The 18,814-nt window shown below is 40.8% G+C and overlaps 3 protein-coding genes across 4 annotated transcripts; all 3 read right to left on the bottom strand.

Moving 5' to 3' along the window:
• Positions 1 to 205: 205 nt before the first annotated feature.
• pmvk (phosphomevalonate kinase) lies at positions 206 to 4,255 on the bottom strand. Its single transcript, XM_033978005.2, has 5 exons — positions 3,930 to 4,255; positions 3,605 to 3,668; positions 3,136 to 3,288; positions 2,137 to 2,266; positions 206 to 1,581 (listed from the first exon to the last, which is right to left on the bottom strand). Exons 1-5 carry the CDS (start codon positions 4,025 to 4,027, stop codon positions 1,421 to 1,423), a joined length of 606 nt encoding a protein of 201 aa, XP_033833896.1. The 5' UTR covers positions 4,028 to 4,255; the 3' UTR covers positions 206 to 1,420.
• Positions 4,256 to 4,810: 555 nt separating this feature from the next.
• On the bottom strand, positions 4,811 to 8,113 carry LOC117381843 (CD59 molecule (CD59 blood group)). 2 transcript variants are annotated; one of them, XM_033978885.2, is made up of 5 exons: positions 7,982 to 8,113; positions 6,556 to 6,623; positions 6,341 to 6,442; positions 5,987 to 6,060; positions 4,811 to 5,529 (listed from the first exon to the last, which is right to left on the bottom strand). In XM_033978885.2, exons 2-5 carry the CDS (start codon positions 6,608 to 6,610, stop codon positions 5,407 to 5,409), a joined length of 354 nt encoding a protein of 117 aa, XP_033834776.1. In that variant the 5' UTR covers positions 6,611 to 6,623; positions 7,982 to 8,113; the 3' UTR covers positions 4,811 to 5,406. The 2 variants fall into 2 exon arrangements, with proteins under 2 accessions (XP_033834776.1, XP_033834767.1); XM_033978876.2 differs by lacking the exon at positions 7,982 to 8,113 and adding an exon at positions 7,040 to 7,178 and having other exon boundaries at positions 4,812 to 5,529.
• Positions 8,114 to 9,798: 1,685 nt separating this feature from the next.
• Positions 9,799 to 13,200, bottom strand: eef1b2 (eukaryotic translation elongation factor 1 beta 2). The gene is made up of 7 exons (XM_033978818.2): positions 13,075 to 13,200; positions 11,997 to 12,119; positions 10,682 to 10,823; positions 10,552 to 10,618; positions 10,260 to 10,385; positions 9,969 to 10,036; positions 9,799 to 9,896 (listed from the first exon to the last, which is right to left on the bottom strand). The coding sequence occupies exons 1-7, from the start codon at positions 13,152 to 13,154 to the stop codon at positions 9,810 to 9,812; spliced, it is 693 nt and encodes a 230-aa protein (XP_033834709.1). The 5' UTR covers positions 13,155 to 13,200; the 3' UTR covers positions 9,799 to 9,809.
• Between the last annotated feature and the right edge of the window lie 5,614 nt (positions 13,201 to 18,814).

An 18,814-nucleotide genomic window follows, 5' to 3' on the forward strand; every position in this document is an offset into this window, starting at 1 on the left:
TAATATATATATATATATATATATATATATATATATATATATATATATATATATATATATACACATACATACATACAGTTGAAACCAGAAGTTTACATATACGATATAAAGATTTTACCTCAATTAGGATTACTAAAATTACTGTTTGCTGAATGCCAGAATAATGAGAGAATGACTTTTTTTTTTTTTTTTTTTTACATTTTTTCATTACTTTCTTCAAAAGTCAAAAGATTACATACAGTAAGATTACTATGTCTTTAAACAATTTGGAAAAACCCAGATGATGATGTCATATCTTTGGAAGCTTCTGATTGGTTTATTGACAACATCTGAGTTAACTATAGACACAACTGTGGATGTATTTGAAACACACCTGAAACACACTGCTTCTTTGTGTAACATCACGGGAAAGTCAAAAGAAATCAGCCAAGATATCAGGAAGAGAACTGTGGACTTGTACAAGTCTGGTTCATCCTTGGTGCAGTTTCCAGATGCCTGAAGTATAAACACCATGGGAATGTCCAGACACCACTCAGGAAGGAGATTCTGTGTGGTTCTGTTTCCCAGAGATGAATGTGCTTTGGTCCAAAATGTGCAAATCACCCCAAGAACAAAAGCAACTGTTTGACCATAATGAGCATCATTATGTTTGGAGGAAAAAGTGGGAAGCATGAGAACACTATCACAACTGTTAAATATGGGGGTGGCAGCATCGTGTTATGGGGTTGTTTTGCTGCAGGAGGAACTTCACAATATAGATGCATCATGAGGAACGAACATTATGTGGAAAGACATCAGCCAGGAAGTTAAAGCTTGGGAGCAAATGGCTCTTTCAAATGGACAATGACCCAGAGTATACTTCCAAACTGGTTACAAAATGGTTTAAGGATAACAAAGTCAATTTTTTGGAGTGGTCATCACAAAACCCTGATCTCAATCCTACTGAAAACTTATGGACAGACCAGCAAAGGCATGTGCGAGCAAGACGGCCCACAAACTCAGGCTTAGTTACATCAGTTCTTTCAGGAGGAATGAACCAAAATCCCTGTCAACTATTGTGAGAAGCTTGCAGAAGGATATCCAAAACATTTGACCCATCTCATGCAGTTTAAAGGCAAAGGTTCCAAATACTAATGGAGTGTATATAAACTTACAACTTTGAAGAGAGTGATGAAAATTGTCTCAAAAAATCATATGTCTTTCTGGTTTCAACTGTATATATTTATATGTACAGTCAATGGTTTAACCACAGTTTTATCAAAACATTTCATTATGAAATTAACGATCCAGCATCAGTCTGTATGCTCACAGAGTTCAGGTTTAGTCCAGGAGTAGTCCAGTCTACTCCTGGTCTAGTCCAGGTTTAGTCCTGGTTTTAGTTCTGGTTTAGTCATGGGGTTGCCTTGTTTTTTATCCAGGTTTAGTCCTGGTTTGGTCCAGGTTCTGAGCCAGCTTTCAGAGCCAGATCTATAACCGGTCTGAGCTGGTCCTTGAGGTCCTGAGGGTCTCCTTCGTTTGAGATGATCCAGTCCCACTCCACACCAGAGTCCAGACCGCATTCAGACTCTGCGTCATCCACCCCTTCAAAATAAAACACATCACCTTCAAAATAAAACATATGATATAAGCCTTCAAAATAAAAGGTCGTTTTCACACTGCCTCTAGTTAGGTCAACGTAAAAGAGAGTTTGCTCCGAGAGTAGTGCTTGGGCTGGTGTGAACCCAACAGTCACACTCTGGACTGCAGGAAATGGCCGATCTGAGTGTTTGAAACAAGAGTTCTCGGAGCAGCACCACCTGCAATCTGTGAACCTGCACAGCCTACTGTGACAGTAAAAGTGCTTGGAATTGGTATCTGTGTAAACCCTCAGTCGTCCAGGTCTGATCCATAGCAAAAAGCATAGTTAAATCTGTCAACTGGACAAATCGTTGTAGGAGTGAAGACGTTTCACTGCTCATCCAAGTTCTGTTCAGTTCTGTTCAGTTTCTGTCCTGTTCTGTTCTTCAGTTCAGTTTTGTTCTGTTTCTGTTCTGTTTCTCGGAACGGGACCATGACTTGACCAGGACTTGACCAGGACTTGACCAGAACTCTACCAGGACTCTACCAGGACTGAAGCAGGATTAAATGAGGTCTCACCTGCAGTGAAGCTCCACCCACGGCTGGTCCTAGTCTGATCTGAACACTGGACTCGGATGAACCGGGACTGAGCCGGATACTGCGTCTGGAACCAGGCCAGGTCTGAGATTCTACGGGCATCACTCACCAGCTGTACACACACACATGTAGGTGAGTAGTGTAGGAAGTAGTAGTAGTAGCAGTATCAGCAGTAATACCAGCACTATTATAGTAATAATTGCTGTGTCAGTGCTCAGGTCTTGAGTAGAACCAGGAAGTACTTCACACATGTGTCCTGTGGCTCAGGTCTCTGCACTGGCTCCTGTGGCTCAGAGAATAGGCTTTCAAGCAGCTCTGCTTGTGAACAAGTCTCTCTATGGACCAGCACCAAAGAACATCTTCCACATGTTAGAGCCACATGAACTATCTCACACTCAGGGACCAGCCTCCTGCTGGTGCCCAGAGTCAGGACTAAACATGGGGAATCAGAGTTTCAGTTTTATGCAGCTAAAACTTGGAACAGTCTTCATGAAGATGTGAGACAGGCCTCTACTTTGACAATGTTTAAATCCAGGCTCAAAACAGTTCTGTTTAGCTACATGTGACTGAAAGGTTTTTATTCTGCACTCTTCTGTGTTAATGTTAATTTTATGATGATTATTTGTGATTATTTATGTTTTGATTTGTGTGATTTTAATGTCTGTCTTATTCTGTAAAGCCCTTTGAATTTGAATTGTGTACGAATTGTGTTGTACAAATAAACTTGCCTTGCCTTGCCTAGTAGTAGTAGTAGTAGACGTTTAGTACTATTAGTAGTAGCAGAAGTAATAGTAGTAGTCATAGCAGTAGTAGCAGCACTGGTGGCTGTAAAAGTAGTAGCAGTAGTAGAAGTAGTAGCAGCAGTACTAGTGGTTGTAGTAGTAGCATTAGTAATAGTGGTAGTGGCAATAGTACTAGCTGTAGTAGCACTACAATAATGGTAGTAGTAGTTGTAGTACACAGGTAATACAGGCGTCATACCCAGACTGGCTGAGTGGCGTCCCTTGTTGCTAGGCGACAGAAGAACCCTGGGTCACTCCTCCTCTGGGCCTCCCCCCACTGAATCATCTGAGACCGGAACTGCTCCTTATACGGACCAGTACCCAGCAACAAGTTCAAGTCCAGACCGTGGTTCTGAGGAGAGATCGGGGTCAGACCGGAAAAAGACTGGGGTTAGACTAGGGTTAGACCGAGGTTAGAGTGAGGTTAGAGCAAGGACCAGGGCCATGGTCCAGAGGCGAGTTAGACCAAAATTAGATCAAAGAAGTACCAGGATTGACCAGGGTTGACCAGGGTTACACCAGGGATACCACAGTCAGATCAAAGATCAGGGTTATAGATCAGAGACAAAGTCCAGATCCTACTTTGTCTCTGATCTAACCCTGATCAAGCCCTCTAAGGGTTAGAGTAGGATCTGGACTGGTTTTACTGGACTCTGTGAGGTACTGACCTGAGCGAACTGCTGCTTCAGAGGACCAGAAAGACGGACGATACACGAGACCTTAGTACCTAGACTGAGGACACAAGAAGACAAGGGGAGAAGAAGAGAGGAGAGAGGAGACAAGGAGCAAGGGGGGGAGGAGAAGAGGAGAGAGGAGACGAGGAGTGGAAACAAAAAATAGGAGATGAGGAGAGAGGAGACCAGGAGAGAGGAGAGGAGGTAGTAAGGGCAGAGGAGACGAGAAGGGAGACAGGGGTTAAAAGGGAGGAGAGAGGAGACATGGTGAGTAATTTTTAAAGTTGCTGTAAAGGTTCTGGGCTGGTCCGTTCAGTACCGAGCCTGTAGCAGGTCCGTCACGTGGTCCTTCCCGGATTTCCTCTTCCCGCTGAACACCAGTACCAGCACCGGTCCGGTCCGGTCCGTCTTCTCCATCCTGAAGCCTAAAAACTGCACCCAAGCTCGTGTCACACTCACGCCGTGCACCGGTCTCTCACCCGGAGCTGCAAAGGGTCTAAAGCCCGGCCCAAAGCCCAGTTCAAAGCTCGGTTCAGACCACGGTGAGGAGCACACAGACACGGTCCAAAGTGCACAGACCCGGTTCAGACCCCGGTAAGGAGCACACAGACGGACGTAAACAGTATCACGGTGGCTCCACGCTGATCCGGGGCCGTAACTGTGAAACTAAACGTCACTCAGATCCACAAAGTCACGTTTTAACTGCGAAAACCCGCTCCAAAGAACAACAAACTCTAAAAACACTTAAAATAACTCTTAGGTCAGTCACGGCCACAGAAGAGCGTGTTTTCATATAGTTTTTTAATTCAACTGTACAGTAAACAGTGAACAGTTTAGCGTCATTACGGTAACACGTGACGTTCGCCAGAGCCGGACTGTACCACTGCGGCACGCGGGGGGGGACCTTTATTTCACTAAAACAAACTTTATCACCATCGACTGGAGATATATAATATTCTGTTATGCAATCTATAATTATTACTTAGATAAATACGAATTGGAAATCTATATAAAGTTAGTATCTACATTAGTATTAAACATTAGTATCTAAAATCATTACACTAAAAAGGACACGGATTTGGTTCTTACCGCGTGTCAGATGCCCTGGCTGTGTGCCAGAAGACTTGGTTCCTCAGTTTTATTATAATTTTACCATATTAATTAAAGTTATAAACGTGTTGATGGAAACAGACTCAGATTATGCCAGTGGTTTAATCTCTTTATTGTCAAATTTATTTAGCAAAAGACATAAAAACATTTGGCTGAAGCGCAGGTTTTCATTCAGCTGTTAGTCAAGGAAATATGAATATTTCATATTGCACATTAAAGTAATTGGATTCAAGCTCATAACAATCATTTAGAATAACAAAAATATAATCTAAAAACAACCTAAAAATATCAGTGCTTTTTCTGCTTTGAATAATTAGAAATAAATGGTTTGAAATGTCCCTTTGTTTCCAAACATGTTAAGCATTCTTCTCTCTGTTAAACTAAGAGAAGAATGCTTAACACTGAAATTATAAAAACTTGAACTTATATATTACTATAATAAAGTGATACATAAACAAAGTTTCTTCTTAACACTGAGATCTGGATTTATTCTGAAAACTGCAGCAGTTTAAACATGTCAAAAGTTGGGCCTCCACAGACAAAGCGGTTCATTGGCACAACCAACCAAGAGCCAGGTTTAGTCCTGGTCCAGTCTTGGTTCAGTCCAGGTTTAATCCAGTATTGAGTTCATTATATTTTAATTAGTGAAGAGGGACGCGGGGTTTTGTGCTCTCCTTATATGGGCCTTAGTGGGCGGTCCACCACATGGCAAGCAGCGAGCAGAGCAGACCAACCAGAATGCTGGCTGAGGCAGCGGGGGCGGAGTTACACAGGTTTGTGGTGCAACAGTCAAACGTGAAGCTGGGGATCTGTGATGGAGAGAGAGGAGGGAGGAGAGAGGGAAAGAGACAAGGAGAAGGATGGAGAGAGGGAGGGACAGGGAGGGAGAGGGAGGGAGGAGGAGGGAAATAGGAGAGGAGGAGAAGAGAGAGAAAGAAGAGAGGGAAAGAAAGAAGAAAGGAGAGAGGAGAGAAAGAAGGAGTTAGGGGAGACAGGAATGGAGGAGAAGAGGGGGAGAGAACAGAAAGAAAGAAGAGGGGAGGGGAGAGAAAGGGGAGAGAGAGGGTTAGGGAGAGGAGAAGGGAGAGAGAGAGAGGTAGAGAGAGAAAGAGGAAAGAAAGGAGACCGGGAAGGAGAGACAGTGGAAAAAAGAAAGTGTTACTGCTGATTACCTGATGACCTACACAAATATTCTCTCCCTGTGTGTCAGATGCCCTCCCTGTGTGTGTCAGATGCTCTCACTGTGTGTACTGGAGGATATTTTACCTGAGAGTAGACAATGGACAGATGATCAAATTCACACTTGTCGTATTTCATACAGGAGCGATACGTGTCTCCTCCTAAACACAAATGATTTTAAGAAAATGTGATGGATCAAGACGAGGAGAAAGGGCAGTAGAGGTGGCAGTAGTATTATTAGTAGTAGTAGCACACACTTGAGCAGGCATCTTAAGTCTGTCTGAATGTGCCTGTTTGCAAAGGGATTTGCAGTACTATTGTAGTAGTAGCAGTACAATACTACTGCAATACTACTACAGTAGTATTGTAGTAGTAGTACAAACCCCAATATCAGTAGTAGTAATAGTAGTAGTAGTAGTAGTAGTAGTAGTATTGCAGTACCTCTGGCCTTGAGGGTGAGACAGGCATCGTCCTGAGAACAGACTTTGGTTTTGGAGCAAGAGCCGGTGTAATCCTGACAACTGTAGCACTGAATGCACTGTCCTGAAACATCAACACAAATACCACATTACAACCGAGTCCAGATCAGGACCGTGAGCAGACCAGGACCTGTGTCCAGGTGAACCCAGAGAAGCATGTGAGAAAATCAAACGTACCTAGACTCAGCAGAGCACTGAGCAGAACCAGAGTCAGACCCAAGGAGTGCTTCATCTTCACTTCACATCTGCAACACACACACAGTTAGACCGGGCCCACTGGACCAGACCGGGTTTAGTCTTGGTTTAGTATTGGTTTAGTCCAGGTTTAGTCCAGCTATAGGCCTGGTGTAGTCCAGGATTAGTCCAGGATTAGCCCAGGTTTAGTCCAGGTTTAGTCCAGGTTTAGTCCAGGTTTAGTCCAGGTTTAGACCTGGTTTAGTTCTGGTTCAGTCCTGGTTTAGTCCTGATTTAGTTCTGGTTCAGACCTGCTTTAGTCCTGGCTTAGTCCTGGTTTAGTTCTGGTTCAGTCCTGGTTTAATCCTGGTTTAATCCTGGTTCAGACCTGGTTTAGTCCTGGTTTAGTTCTGGTTCAGACCTGGTTTAGTCCTGGTTTAATCCTGGTTCAGTCCTGGTTTAGTCCTGGTTTAGTCCTGGTTCAGACCTGGTTTAGTCCCGGTTCAGTCCTGGTTCAGTCTTGTACCAGACGCTCTTTGAGTCAGATTTGATTGACAGCTGGCTCTCAGTGACATCATCACCACGCCACTGAGGCCACACCTTCTCAGAGTGGGTTAAATGGTTAGGTGTGAAATATGTTTATTTTAACAAAGATTTGCCTCAAATGTCTCCTTTCCAGATAATGACGCCATTTTGAGGATTTTTCATCATAAAAAAGATTTTATATTTTGAATTGTAAATTGCCATGGCAACAGTGGCAGTTTGTCATTGGTCCAAATTCAAGGACTAAACAAAATCTGATTATTCTGAATTTAGAACTCAGCTCAGAAGTCCCGAGATTTTTTACTGAGTCCTGGTCCAGTCCTTGTCCAGTCCTTGTTTTAGAATCATGACCTGGTCTAGTCCTGGTCTGACCCAGACCCTGGACTCTGGTCTGTGATGTCTCTTTTGTTGTGCCAGACAAAGCTCTCAGAGAGAGAGACAGAGGCTCCTCTGTGTCTGACCACAGCTGACCTCAGCCTGACTCACATCTAGGACCAGGACAAAGACTGAGACCCTGACCCACATCTGAGACCCAGAACTAAACCAGAACCAAGACTGAGATCGAGACCAGGACATTTTTTACTTGGCCTCCGTACATTTGTTCTGTCAGAATTGCATTTTGTTGCCAGCTAATACATAGGTATGTATTTGTTTCTGAAGTGTCAATGTGCTTAACTGCACAGAGCTGTACTGGTGTGCAGTGTATACTGAGGGCGCAGACACAGGTGATCTTTCTGGGAACTCACAGAGAGAATTTAACTCTAACGCGACCAAATCCCCAAACCAGACGCGACAATTAAATAAGTGACCAAACGATTCAAGCGTTTGGAGGGAACGCTCCATTTAAAATGTATATATTTCAACTCAATCAGAAAACCAGACTTACGCAGTTTGTCCTTATCAGCTGATTCGCGTGTTGCCAGTTCCGTGAAAAAAGTGCGCTAGCCTCCTTCTCCCTGCGCTGTCCCACTTCTCCCTATGGTGTCCTCCCTTCTCCGGCGCTGTCCCCCTTCACCCTGCGGTATCCCTCCTCCCTGCGCTGTCCCCTTCTCCCTTCTCCTTGCGGTGTCCCCCCTTCTCCCTGCGCTGTCCCCCCTTCTCCCTGCGCTGTCCCCCCTTTTCCCTGCGGTGTCCCCGGTTCTGCCTGCGCTGTCCCCCGTTCTCCCTGTCCTGTTCCCCCTTTTCCATGCATTGTCCCCCGTTCTCCCTGCGCTGCCCGCCCTTCTCCCAGCGGTGTCCCTCCTTCTCCCTTTTTTTTCTCCCTTTTTTTTCAAAATAGCCCAAATGTGCGTGAAAACCTCCAACTTGGCAACTCTGGTTGCTCCTGCCTCTTCCGGTGCTCTGCGTGCTCTGCGTGCTCTGCGTGCTCTGCGTGCTCTGCGTGCTCTGCGTGCTCTGCGTGCTCTGCGTGCTCTGCGTGCTCTGCGTGCTCTGCGTGCTCTGCGTGCTCTGCCACGCACTGCGTAATTGCGCACCTGTTGTAGTGAATAGTAGTGTAGTGAGTCGATCTGGTTTAACACTGTAGTTCTCTGCATTCCTACTTTAGAATAATTATTTTGGTCGTCATACTTCTATTTCACAAACTCAGTCCTCCCTATTAACGGTACCAGAGTTTTAGTATTATAAATGTGTTTACCAGCACATTGATAATTACATTTTCTTTGTTTTAATAACATGCCAAAATTATACTACAGAATGTACTATAAAGATTTTTTTTTTTTTTTTACATTCAAATACCGTTCAATGCGGTTGGAAACATTGGTCTGTGGCAGTAGTAGTTACCTCTTTAGCTAAAAAGCTTTAACACGTCACAAATGGTCCTCAGGACTTCTGCAGTCGCTCATGAGGCAGGTGGACATTTTAAATGTCAGATTTTTGGAGAATTTTAGCTCAGTGCAGTGCATATTTGGAAAATATGGGATATGTACAGGACGAATCTGCTCTCTCTCTATTTTTTTTTTTACGTGCAGTAATAATTCAGGGTAAACAGAACATATGGAAATCCCCAAACTCCAACCCTGTATCACAATGAGCTCAAATGAAAAGAAAAACATTCCCTAACCGAGAAAAAAAATAATGTAAGGTAGGTTCCCCTCCTTAAACTAATATATACACCTGATTATATGAGAAAGTGACTACATAAAGAAAATCTGCCCAATTCCCATTAATTGTATAATCACATATCTTCTTTTCTACAGAGGGTATAGTATTATCCATCTAAAGATTCCAATCAAAACTAGCACCTTTCAATTTAAGGTCTATTTTCACATCCATTTGCTGTGAACACCACTCCTTTTTCAATCCCATAGTAGTTAAAAATAATGTATCTATATATGCGTGTGTGTGTGTATGTGCATATGTTTTATGGTATAGGTGTGTGCAGTTTACTTTAATCTTTTATGTATTATTTATATATTTTGTAACATGCATGTCTTGTTCATGTGGAGCCCAGAGAGAGGGAGGGGAGGGGGGATGTCACCATGAGCTCAGGATTGGGGTCTCTTTAATTTTACTTTTGTGGGGGATGGGGAATCTCATTTGTCATCTTGATTTTGTAATTATACAAAAAAACAAAACCAAAAAAAAAAGCCTTTTAGCTCCCATTTATTTCTGTTTGAGGTCAAGTCTTATGCCAGCTGAGGAGCTCTGCTAAAGTTCAGACTCCGAATTTACAAAAAGAATTCAAATAGAAGAGTGAAGTGCTTTTATTATTTTCAGATTTTATTAAATGCCGCAACATCGACCGACTGCACCAGGTCATCGAAGGCTGTGATCTGCTCCTCCAGAATGTCTGTGCCCACCTGAAACACAGGTCATCCTCGACATCAGATAATCCTCAGACCCCCTCCTCAGTTTGTTAAAGCATGAATTACCTTGTCATCTTCCACCACACAGTTGATCTGTAGTTTCTTGATGCCATATCCGACTGGGACCAGTTTTGCTGAAAAATAAAAAGGTCAGTTAGAACTTATTTAAAACTTAACCTAAAGTAATCCTAACTAGGCCAACTAGTGCAATAGACGATCAGATCTAAAAGTGGCATCACCAAAACTCAGCCGAAAGATGGTGAAAAGGATCATCATATCCTCAACAATTTGAGAAATTATAGATTCAGAATCGCAGTCTCTGTGTGTGATTCTGTGACAGGGAGGAGGGATACTTACACTGTCCCCAGACCAGCCCGTCCATCTGGATGGTCCTCACACACTCCTCCATCCTCTTCATGTCCGTCTCGTCGTCCCATGGCTTCACGTCCAGAAGGATTGATGACTTTGCAATGACCGCAGGCTCTGAGGATGGGAACCCAGGTCAGAACCAGAACCAGGGCTAAATGTGGTCTAACCGAGTACAGTCAGACCCAGGTCTACAACCGGTCTAATACCAGCCAGGTAAAACATGCAGTACTCTTAAGGTCAAAGTACATCTTACAGTAGTTGTCACTGTAGTAGTACTCACTCTTTGACTTCTTAGCAGCGTAAGCAGCCAATCTCTCCTCTTTGATACGAGCGGCTTCTTCATCCTCCTGAAAAACAAAAAACAAAACTTACAATCCACCAAAACCAGTTACAATCCCTCTAAAACTTACCTCTTCCTCTGAACCAAACAGGTCGAGGTCATCATCCTCGTCTTCGTCCTTACTGGCTGCTGGGACTTTGGGGACGGAGTCTGTGCTGTCAGCCACACCTGCTGGACCATACTGACCCAAAGGCTTCTTCACTCCAGGTAGACTGGACCAGGACCAGAGCAGAAGACTTGTCAAAACTAAAACCAGCTGAATACTAAACCAGGACTAGATTTAAATGATGACGTCACACTTCTCGCAGTTATGTGCAGTGGTGGAATTATGGATTTTGTTGAAGTAAAAGTATCGATACCAGGGCAAAAAAAATTAATGCATGAAAGCAATACATGGGAAAAAAAAATAAATCTATGCAAGTATTACACAGTATTTATTTAAAAAGTACTTCAAGTTTTGAGATGTAATAAAGCTTTAAATGTAGTGATTTTGATAGCTTTGTCCTGAAATTTGTTCAACAGAATTTTAATTGATAATTATTCTTTGTATGGTTTGTTTTTAACACATTTGTAATTTGAGCAAAAAAAACTGCTAGACTTTCCAGCAGGTCTCCAATAACAATAAACTACTTCACAATCCTGTTTAAAAAAAATGTAGTGAAATAAAAAGTGCCCACTTTAAAGTTGACTTATATAAAGTACCCCACTGGTTACGTTGGATCTGATTGACAGGTTTGTGGAGGCAGGTGGCAGTCAAAAGTATGCAAAATCTGATATCAAAACTAGTATTAAAACTCATTTGAGCAAGACAGAAATGTGAATAGCTATAGAATGAGTTTGAGCTGTATCAGAACAAGTATAAGACACAGAATAGTAGACGCCCATGGACCACTATGGAACCTATCTGGACGACTGAGGGATTACACCAATATAAGGCCACATGTGAATATAAAATAAAGTACCATTTAAGGTTGAAAATCACATTCTATTGTTAAGTTAGCAAGCTATTATTAAGTAGCAAGTCTACTCAATAGTATCAAAATGGTGTTTGAAATGTTAGTATGGCGCACTAGTGGGGGAATCAGCGTTTAAGTTTCATGCAGCTAAAACTTGGAACAGTCTTCCTGAAGATTTGAGACAGGCCTCCACTTTGACAATGTTTAAATCCAGGCTCAAAACGGTTCTGTTTAGCTGTGCATACGACTGAAAGGTTTTTATTCTGCACTCCTCTTTTAATGTTAATTTTATGATGATTATTTATGTTTTGATCTGTGTGATTTTAATGTCTTTCTTATTCAGTAAAGCACTTTGAATTACCTTGTGTACGAATTGTGCTATACAAATAAACTTGCCTTGCCTAGTGGCAGGTGCAGACAGTCACTCACCCGGCCTTGCTGCTGCTGTAGGACTTGATGTGATTGTACCAGCGCAGGGCATGGCACAAGTCAGCAGGGGGCGCTGCAGAGAGGGCCTCAAACACAGCGACATCGGCCTGAGACGGAACGAACCTGAACAGAACCACAAGCACAAGTTACAGGGCAAATACTGAACAGTAAACTTCAGGTCATGGCTGTCCAAACTACAGCCTGGGGGCCAATAAAAATTGGCCAGAGGGCCTCTAGCTGAATAGGCCTAAATGATCATAAGTGCAAACAGTAACTCTGCCATGCAATGTTGCAGGTTATAGTGGCATTGTGAGTCAGACCTAAAATTAACATTCCCAGCTGTCACAGCCATGTTAAAAGCGCCCATCTGAATCATTCGTGCGTATTGACTCTCACTCTGTGGCCTTCCGCTGCAAATGTATGCAAGTGTACGACCCTTAGTCAAAAAGTTTGGACACCCCTGCTTAAAGTCTACACCTGTAGAGGGTCTGGGGTTAGGCCGGAAGTGATGGGGTGTAAAGAAGGTGGTAGGACAGGCGCTATGGAGTTGGGTGCAGTTTTGGAATAGAGGATCAGATTTCAGAAGCGGCATCATCAAATTCAGCCGAAAGATGGTGAAAGAATCATCACGTCCTCTGGCCCAGAGACCAATATCACTGGACTAAGGCAGGTTCCCTCGTGATCTGGTCGCAGTGACAAACTGGGTTTCAGTTCGGTTAATGTTCCGTTCGTTTTAGTAAAGGACAGCACAGAAGAGCTAGCGCCATGTGACTCTGCTCAGACCCGGGCTAAAACCCGCGTAATGTCTTTACTTTTCGGTCCAAACGGGTCCAGCCCTCTCTGACCCGGGTTAAACCACCACCCGCTGTAAGCAGCACCAATAACGCGGTCCATGACCCTGCATTTTCACTTTTATCACCAACTTTAGCCGCGTTCTGTGCCACATGAGCCAACATGGCGGCGGACAGAGCCGAGCCAACATGGCGGCGCCGGGTGGCAGTTTCTCTCTTATGTTCATTTTGAGGCTCTAACGCGGTTCTACTGGGCCTGGGAAATGTCCCGGAGGTTCGGTACTGACCCCTCGATGTAGCTGCGCTCCGAGAGGAAGTCGTTAAGCACTTTGAGCCCGGAGGCGGAGCGGAGATCACCGAAGCCCATAGTCTTGTTGCGGCGGCGAGAAGAAGGAAGAGACCGAGGAGGAGCCGCTTTAAGGCCGGGGACAGGCTCCTCCTCCCGGGTAGTAAGGCTGCTCCACCCCGCTGCTAGTCACACCTCCAGACCCGAGGACTAACACCAGACCCGTGGACCGAGGACCATAGAGAGACCCAATCTGGGACCGGGTTCGAGGAGCAGAGACGCGGGGGAGATCCACTGGAAAACACAAACCGGGTCCATTCTCCCGCTATATTTCTCCAACTACACCACAACATCTGGGAGGGCATCTCACATACCATAACATCCACAGATGAACTACAGACAGCTGACCTGCCTCATCTAGCATTACAGGGATACAGGAGGATGGGAGGGCATCTGACACACAGGCATAGAGGAGCAGGAGCATTTTGAGCTTTGGAGATGTAGAGATACTAATAACAAATGATTACTCAAACATGTGTGAATGAAACAAAACACAACTCCAGGGATTGTTTTTGAGGAGGTAACAGCATTATAACTGGCTGAAAGCTCACAAGTGTCAGTTTTGTGTAATTAAGGCCCTTTAATAGAAGCTGAGCTGCCTACACAATGAGCTTCGATGAGCTTCATTAGACTGTAGCCAAACGCTGTGGGTGACGTCACACTCACTTAGTCCACTTAAAAACCAACGTGTTTTAAAAGTTGCCCTTGACCTTGGGGAACAATAAAGGTTGTCCAAGTCTAAAAACAATATCATTAAGTGTGAGTGTGTAAATATGATGAGGGATTAGGACTGTTGTCATCACAATTAACAATTTAAAACAAAATACTATATCTTTTGGATGGGAAAAAGTCCTCAAAATGTAGCATATAACAGGATACAATTCTGAAATGGAAAGTTGGTCAGTGCTCAGTGTTATGATTCAAAAGAAGCTTGCACTTCTGGAAATATCAAGGCAATTGCGATAATTCAACTATATTTTGGTATTAAAGTTGCATTGCGTGAATTTTCTGTCAATCATTACTCATAAAACTTTCATCTGAGTAAATAGTTTTATCTGTAGAACTGTACTGACAAAATGAAATACATAAGCAAAAAGAGTAAAGGTTGTGGTTTGAGCAGGTTATCAAGTGATTTCTGATTTTAAAATGTGCTGTATTAATTTATTTTAAAGGTGCTCTATGTAATTGTAATCTAACCCACTCTACATGGTCCTGATGTTTTTATTTTGCTATTGTAAATAAAGATATGAACATTAATAACTGACAAACTGGACGTCTTCTTTCCCCAAAGTTGCTCCCGCTAGCTTTAGCAACAAGTTTGATTGAAATTGTTGCTAAGCACCCGCTTCCTGCTAAACCAGTGGTGTGGGCGTAAAGGGGCGTTAACTTCAACAGCCTCGCTCTAGATTGGCTCTTTGGTTGCTATGATACTCGCCCCTATAACTGCTCTAGCCTCGATGAGCTTCATTAGACTGGAGCCAAACGCTGTGGGTGACGTCACACTCACTTAGTCCACTTAAAAAACAAATATATACTCTTTGGGAACAGACAAATTTCTAAACAAATTAAAATTAAAATTAATGATATAGAAATAGAAAGAGTGCATGAAACTAAAATTTTAGGTATCAGCATTGATAGTAAAATAAGATGGAAACTACATATAAATAATGTAAAAACAAAAATATCAAAAACTTGCTATAATGTGTAAAATGAAAACTTTTTAAAACCAAAAATCACTGTTTATATTGTATTGTTCTCTTTTCCCTCCATACCTTAATTATTGTGTGGAAATATGGGGGAACAATTATAAATCCAATATGAATCCAGTATTTTTACTTCAAAAGGAAGTGATTAGGATTGTCAGGTAGGCAGAATATTATGCATCCACTAATCCACTCTTTATTAAACTAAAAACATTAAAACTAAACGATCTGGTTGAGTTTAATACAGCAGTTGTTATGTATAAGGCCCATAACCATATGCTTCGACACTGTGTCCAGGAGCTGTTCAGACCTAGAGAGAGTCGCTATAATCTGAGGGGAACTGGTATCTTTCAAAAAACTATGGCAAGAACTACAAAAAAAACTATGTGCATCTCAGTTACAGGGTTTAATTTATAGAATCCTTTGGATAATGAATAAAAAATCTGCACATCAATTAAAGTATTCAAAAAAATGTATAAATTAAAAATTCTAGAAAAATAAATAGCAATAGTATAACTGTTACTATGACAACTGAACATTAATGAACATAGTATAAACTTTGTCTATTACATAATATAAATTATGTAATAAGACAGTAAAACAGATAGATAAGAAAGCCATAAGATAAGAAAAAAATACTAATAATAATGATATGTTGATTAAAAATAACACCTATGATCATAATAATAAGGACTACTAATGATTATTATATATATATAAATATAAACTCAGAGGTAACTGTATGAATATAAAAACAAATGTATTTCTTCTGTATTGTATAATTATTTGAAATTGTTGTGTTTTCTCTTGTTGTGTATATTGTTATTTATATTGTTATTTATATGTGGAATTAGGCAGGCATAAATAAGCTTAGCTTCAGCCAATGCCTTTCAGTTACAATGGACGGATTCTGTGTGTGTGACTGTGACATTGTTTTGTTTGTTTTCTGTGTGTGTCTGAATAAATTAACTAACACATATGCAACACTTCTATATACAGTTTATGATTAGATCATGATTTGATTCTTATCACCATATTTATATGAAGACAGGAAAAAATAAAATTTATATATATATATATATATATATATATATATATATATATATATATATATCTATATATATATATATATATATATATATATATATATATATATATATATATATATATATATATATATATATATATATGAGGAGATTGATTTTGAGATAGTGATATGACTTACATATGACAGGGTTTCATGATATTCTAGTTATGACTTGGTTTGGCGGGATAGTGCTAGTGATATTTAGCATAGTTTTATATCAGGTACACAGCAGTTTGTGGGAAAAAATAAGAAGACAAATAATACAAAAGAATAGAGGATGTAGTGTTGAGCTCTAAAAAAATATCCCTATAGCAATATCCTCGACACAGAATTCAGCCAAAATCCCAAGACAATTAATATGTATTAGTGTAATTATGACAATTGTGTAATTTAGACAAGTTTTGGCCTTCGTTAACATTATCGTTGTAAGTTATAATTATGGGATTACTGTGTATGTCATATCTGCTGCCTGTGTCCAACAAGAAAGTAAAATGATAATGAAACCCTTTTTTTTTTGTAAAATTTCAGCTTAGTGATGTTTTAGTGAATGTTTAAGTCTACCTGCTATATGCATTTTTACTTTTTATGAACATTTTATTGTCTTTGTGAATAGGAACTGAGCACCAAAGCCTCTGCTGGAGACCTGAATCAGTGAGTTCATCTTGAAAGCTTTAGATACGATGTCTAGTTTCTTTGAGTTTTGAGATAAATTAAAAAAGTATTTGACAGTTTTTCGAGTCACTTTTTTGTCTTTGTTGTTGAGTTAGACAGACGCTACTCTTCATTTATTTGCATTGAGAGAAGCAAAAGTCGGGAATTTATAGATTCTCCCATTCCTGAGTAATTTGGAATTTTCTTTTTAACAATTCATTGGTTGATTTATCTACAATATTATCTGACTTTATAATCTGCTCAAATGTTAGGGATGTGCAGCTTGACAGACACTACTCTTCATTTAGCTGCATTGAGGTCACTCCAAGGAATTGTTCAAGTCCTTCTTCACGTCGTCAGGAAGTAACACCGGATTTGCCAGTCAATTCTCAGTAAGTTGACCATTACAATGCATTCCTTTCAAAAGCTTCTTTGCATAACATTTCAGACAAAACTACACTTAGACTAAAAAACAAAAACAAAAAACATGCTGTGACAGGGCTTATCTCTCCACAGACCTGACTTGTGACTTTTCAAAGGGTCACTTTTCCACCTTCAAGGCACTCAAAGCACTTTACTCACTCACTCTCAGACACACATTCAGAAGCCTGATATATCACTACAGAGAAATATCCCAATAAACGATAGTACTGAAACTACTTTATGCCACTGACACAATAACAATAATGTAAGATAATCCCAGTGAAGCATTTTTAAATAGATGCAATCATGAAGTGACCTGAGCTGCAACAAATCAAAAGCAGAATGACGCAATAAGAAGTGACTTTTTCAACCCTCTACAGCTCAAATCTTTTTGTATTACAACAAAAATACCCCAAATCTCCCCTCCTTTACACACGGGAAATATTGACCCCCAAATATACAGGGTGTCCATAAAGTCTGTTTACAATTTAAAAATGTATGACAAAGGATCTTGATTAGATATTTTAATCAGACTTGTTCTATTGTACTCAGTGGTTTCCAAAGTGTTTGACCTCATCTCTACATGGGCATTAGTCACATGAAGCACATCAGGACAGGACTGGATTTCTTGCCGTGTTCTCTGTAGCAGAGCCTCATCAGTGGTTGCAATCGCATTTGTATCTTTTTCTTTAGTTCAGTAATGTCACGCACTTTTGTTCTATACATGATATCTTTAACACAGCCCCATAGAACCCATAATACACACTGTGCCTTCTCTTGAGGAAGAGCCATTTCTTAGGGGTTCATTCAAATCAACAGGATGCCTGACATACAAAAATGCAATGTGATTAAAAACTTTTATAACCACTAGGTACAACAGAACTACTCTGGGGTTTGAGTGATGGAAAGCACCGTTGTCATGGCAATTACCAACTCAACACAAAATGGTTGATTATATTAAATCACACATGCATACTATTACTTTTGAACAGTTCATTAACCAACAAATTATTAGTATTTTACCGTCTCTATCCAAGTGCATATACAATTGGCATTTTGCTGCAAGTTACCTTTTCACCAGCAGATGGCAGAGCAGTATAACACCAAACACTAGTAGCACAGACAGAACCAAAGAAGAATACAAGAATAAAACTAGAAAAATGCATTTAATCTACAGTAGAAAAATATTTGCACACACACATTTTACATTGTATTGCAAAACCTTAAAAATAAGAATCAAGTAACTTTTTTGGCACAAGGTGAAAAATATCATCCAATATTAATCTCAGTATATACACAACTGAATCAAATATGTAAATAAATTAAACTCTGACACGAACAGCCAGGTCTCCATAGGGAAAGGGGACAGGATTCAACCACACACAAAACATAGGACAGATACCACAAGGGGAAAGAGCTGAAGGCTTGAGGTCAGGTGTGTGTATTGTGTGTGTATATTTTCCATGTTATACATTTCCTAATAAAAACATTTATATGCCATATTTGTCCTTCAGTGAGTGGGCTGTTCTGAGATCAAACATAAAATCCTGCCAACCTTCAGTTTCTTGGCTTTAATAATTTATTTTGCTATTAATTTACAATGAGATGTAGTGCTTCTGTTTAATCTTTAAATTGTTCTTTTTTTTAACAATAGTTACTTAGTTGTTATTGTGAATGTTAATGTTAAGGATCTGTTGTTTAGACTAATATCTGTGAGGGAGAAGTCTTGATTAGGGGGCCACCATAATCTCCTCTATTAATGGGACACACTGGATTTGTGTTCTGTTAAAGTGTTTAAAAAATATTTACCACTTTGA

This window comes from Periophthalmus magnuspinnatus, chromosome 2, assembly GCF_009829125.3.
Source record: "Periophthalmus magnuspinnatus isolate fPerMag1 chromosome 2, fPerMag1.2.pri, whole genome shotgun sequence".
NCBI classification, from domain to species: Eukaryota; Metazoa; Chordata; class Actinopteri; order Gobiiformes; family Gobiidae; genus Periophthalmus; species Periophthalmus magnuspinnatus.

What these genes read in the sequence shown, in the direction of transcription:
- pmvk (XM_033978005.2), bottom strand. Translation starts at nt 4,027, where the DNA reads ATGGAGAAGACGGACCGGACCGGACCGGTGCTGGTACTGGTGTTCAGC. An exon ending in ACGCCACTCAGCCAGTCTGG is followed by an intron (nt 2,267 to 3,135) that starts GTATGACGCCTG and finishes GTGTGTGTACAG; the next exon opens with CTGGTGAGTGATGCCCGTAG. An exon ending in TGGGTGGAGCTTCACTGCAG is followed by an intron (nt 1,582 to 2,136) that starts GTGAGACCTCAT and finishes TTTATTTTGAAG; the next exon opens with GGGTGGATGACGCAGAGTCT.
- LOC117381843 (XM_033978885.2), bottom strand. Translation starts at nt 6,610, where the DNA reads ATGAAGCACTCCTTGGGTCTGACTCTGGTTCTGCTCAGTGCTCTGCTG. An exon ending in TCTCACCCTCAAGGCCAGAG is followed by an intron (nt 6,061 to 6,340) that starts GTACTGCAATAC and finishes ATTTGTGTTTAG; the next exon opens with GAGGAGACACGTATCGCTCC. An exon ending in TGTCCATTGTCTACTCTCAG is followed by an intron (nt 5,530 to 5,986) that starts GTAAAATATCCT and finishes TCTCCATCACAG; the next exon opens with ATCCCCAGCTTCACGTTTGA.
- eef1b2 (XM_033978818.2), bottom strand. Translation starts at nt 13,154, where the DNA reads ATGGGCTTCGGTGATCTCCGCTCCGCCTCCGGGCTCAAAGTGCTTAAC. An exon ending in CGCTGCTAAGAAGTCAAAGA is followed by an intron (nt 10,386 to 10,551) that starts GTGAGTACTACT and finishes TCCCATCCTCAG; the next exon opens with AGCCTGCGGTCATTGCAAAG. An exon ending in CGGGCTGGTCTGGGGACAGT is followed by an intron (nt 10,037 to 10,259) that starts GTAAGTATCCCT and finishes TTTATTTTTCAG; the next exon opens with CAAAACTGGTCCCAGTCGGA.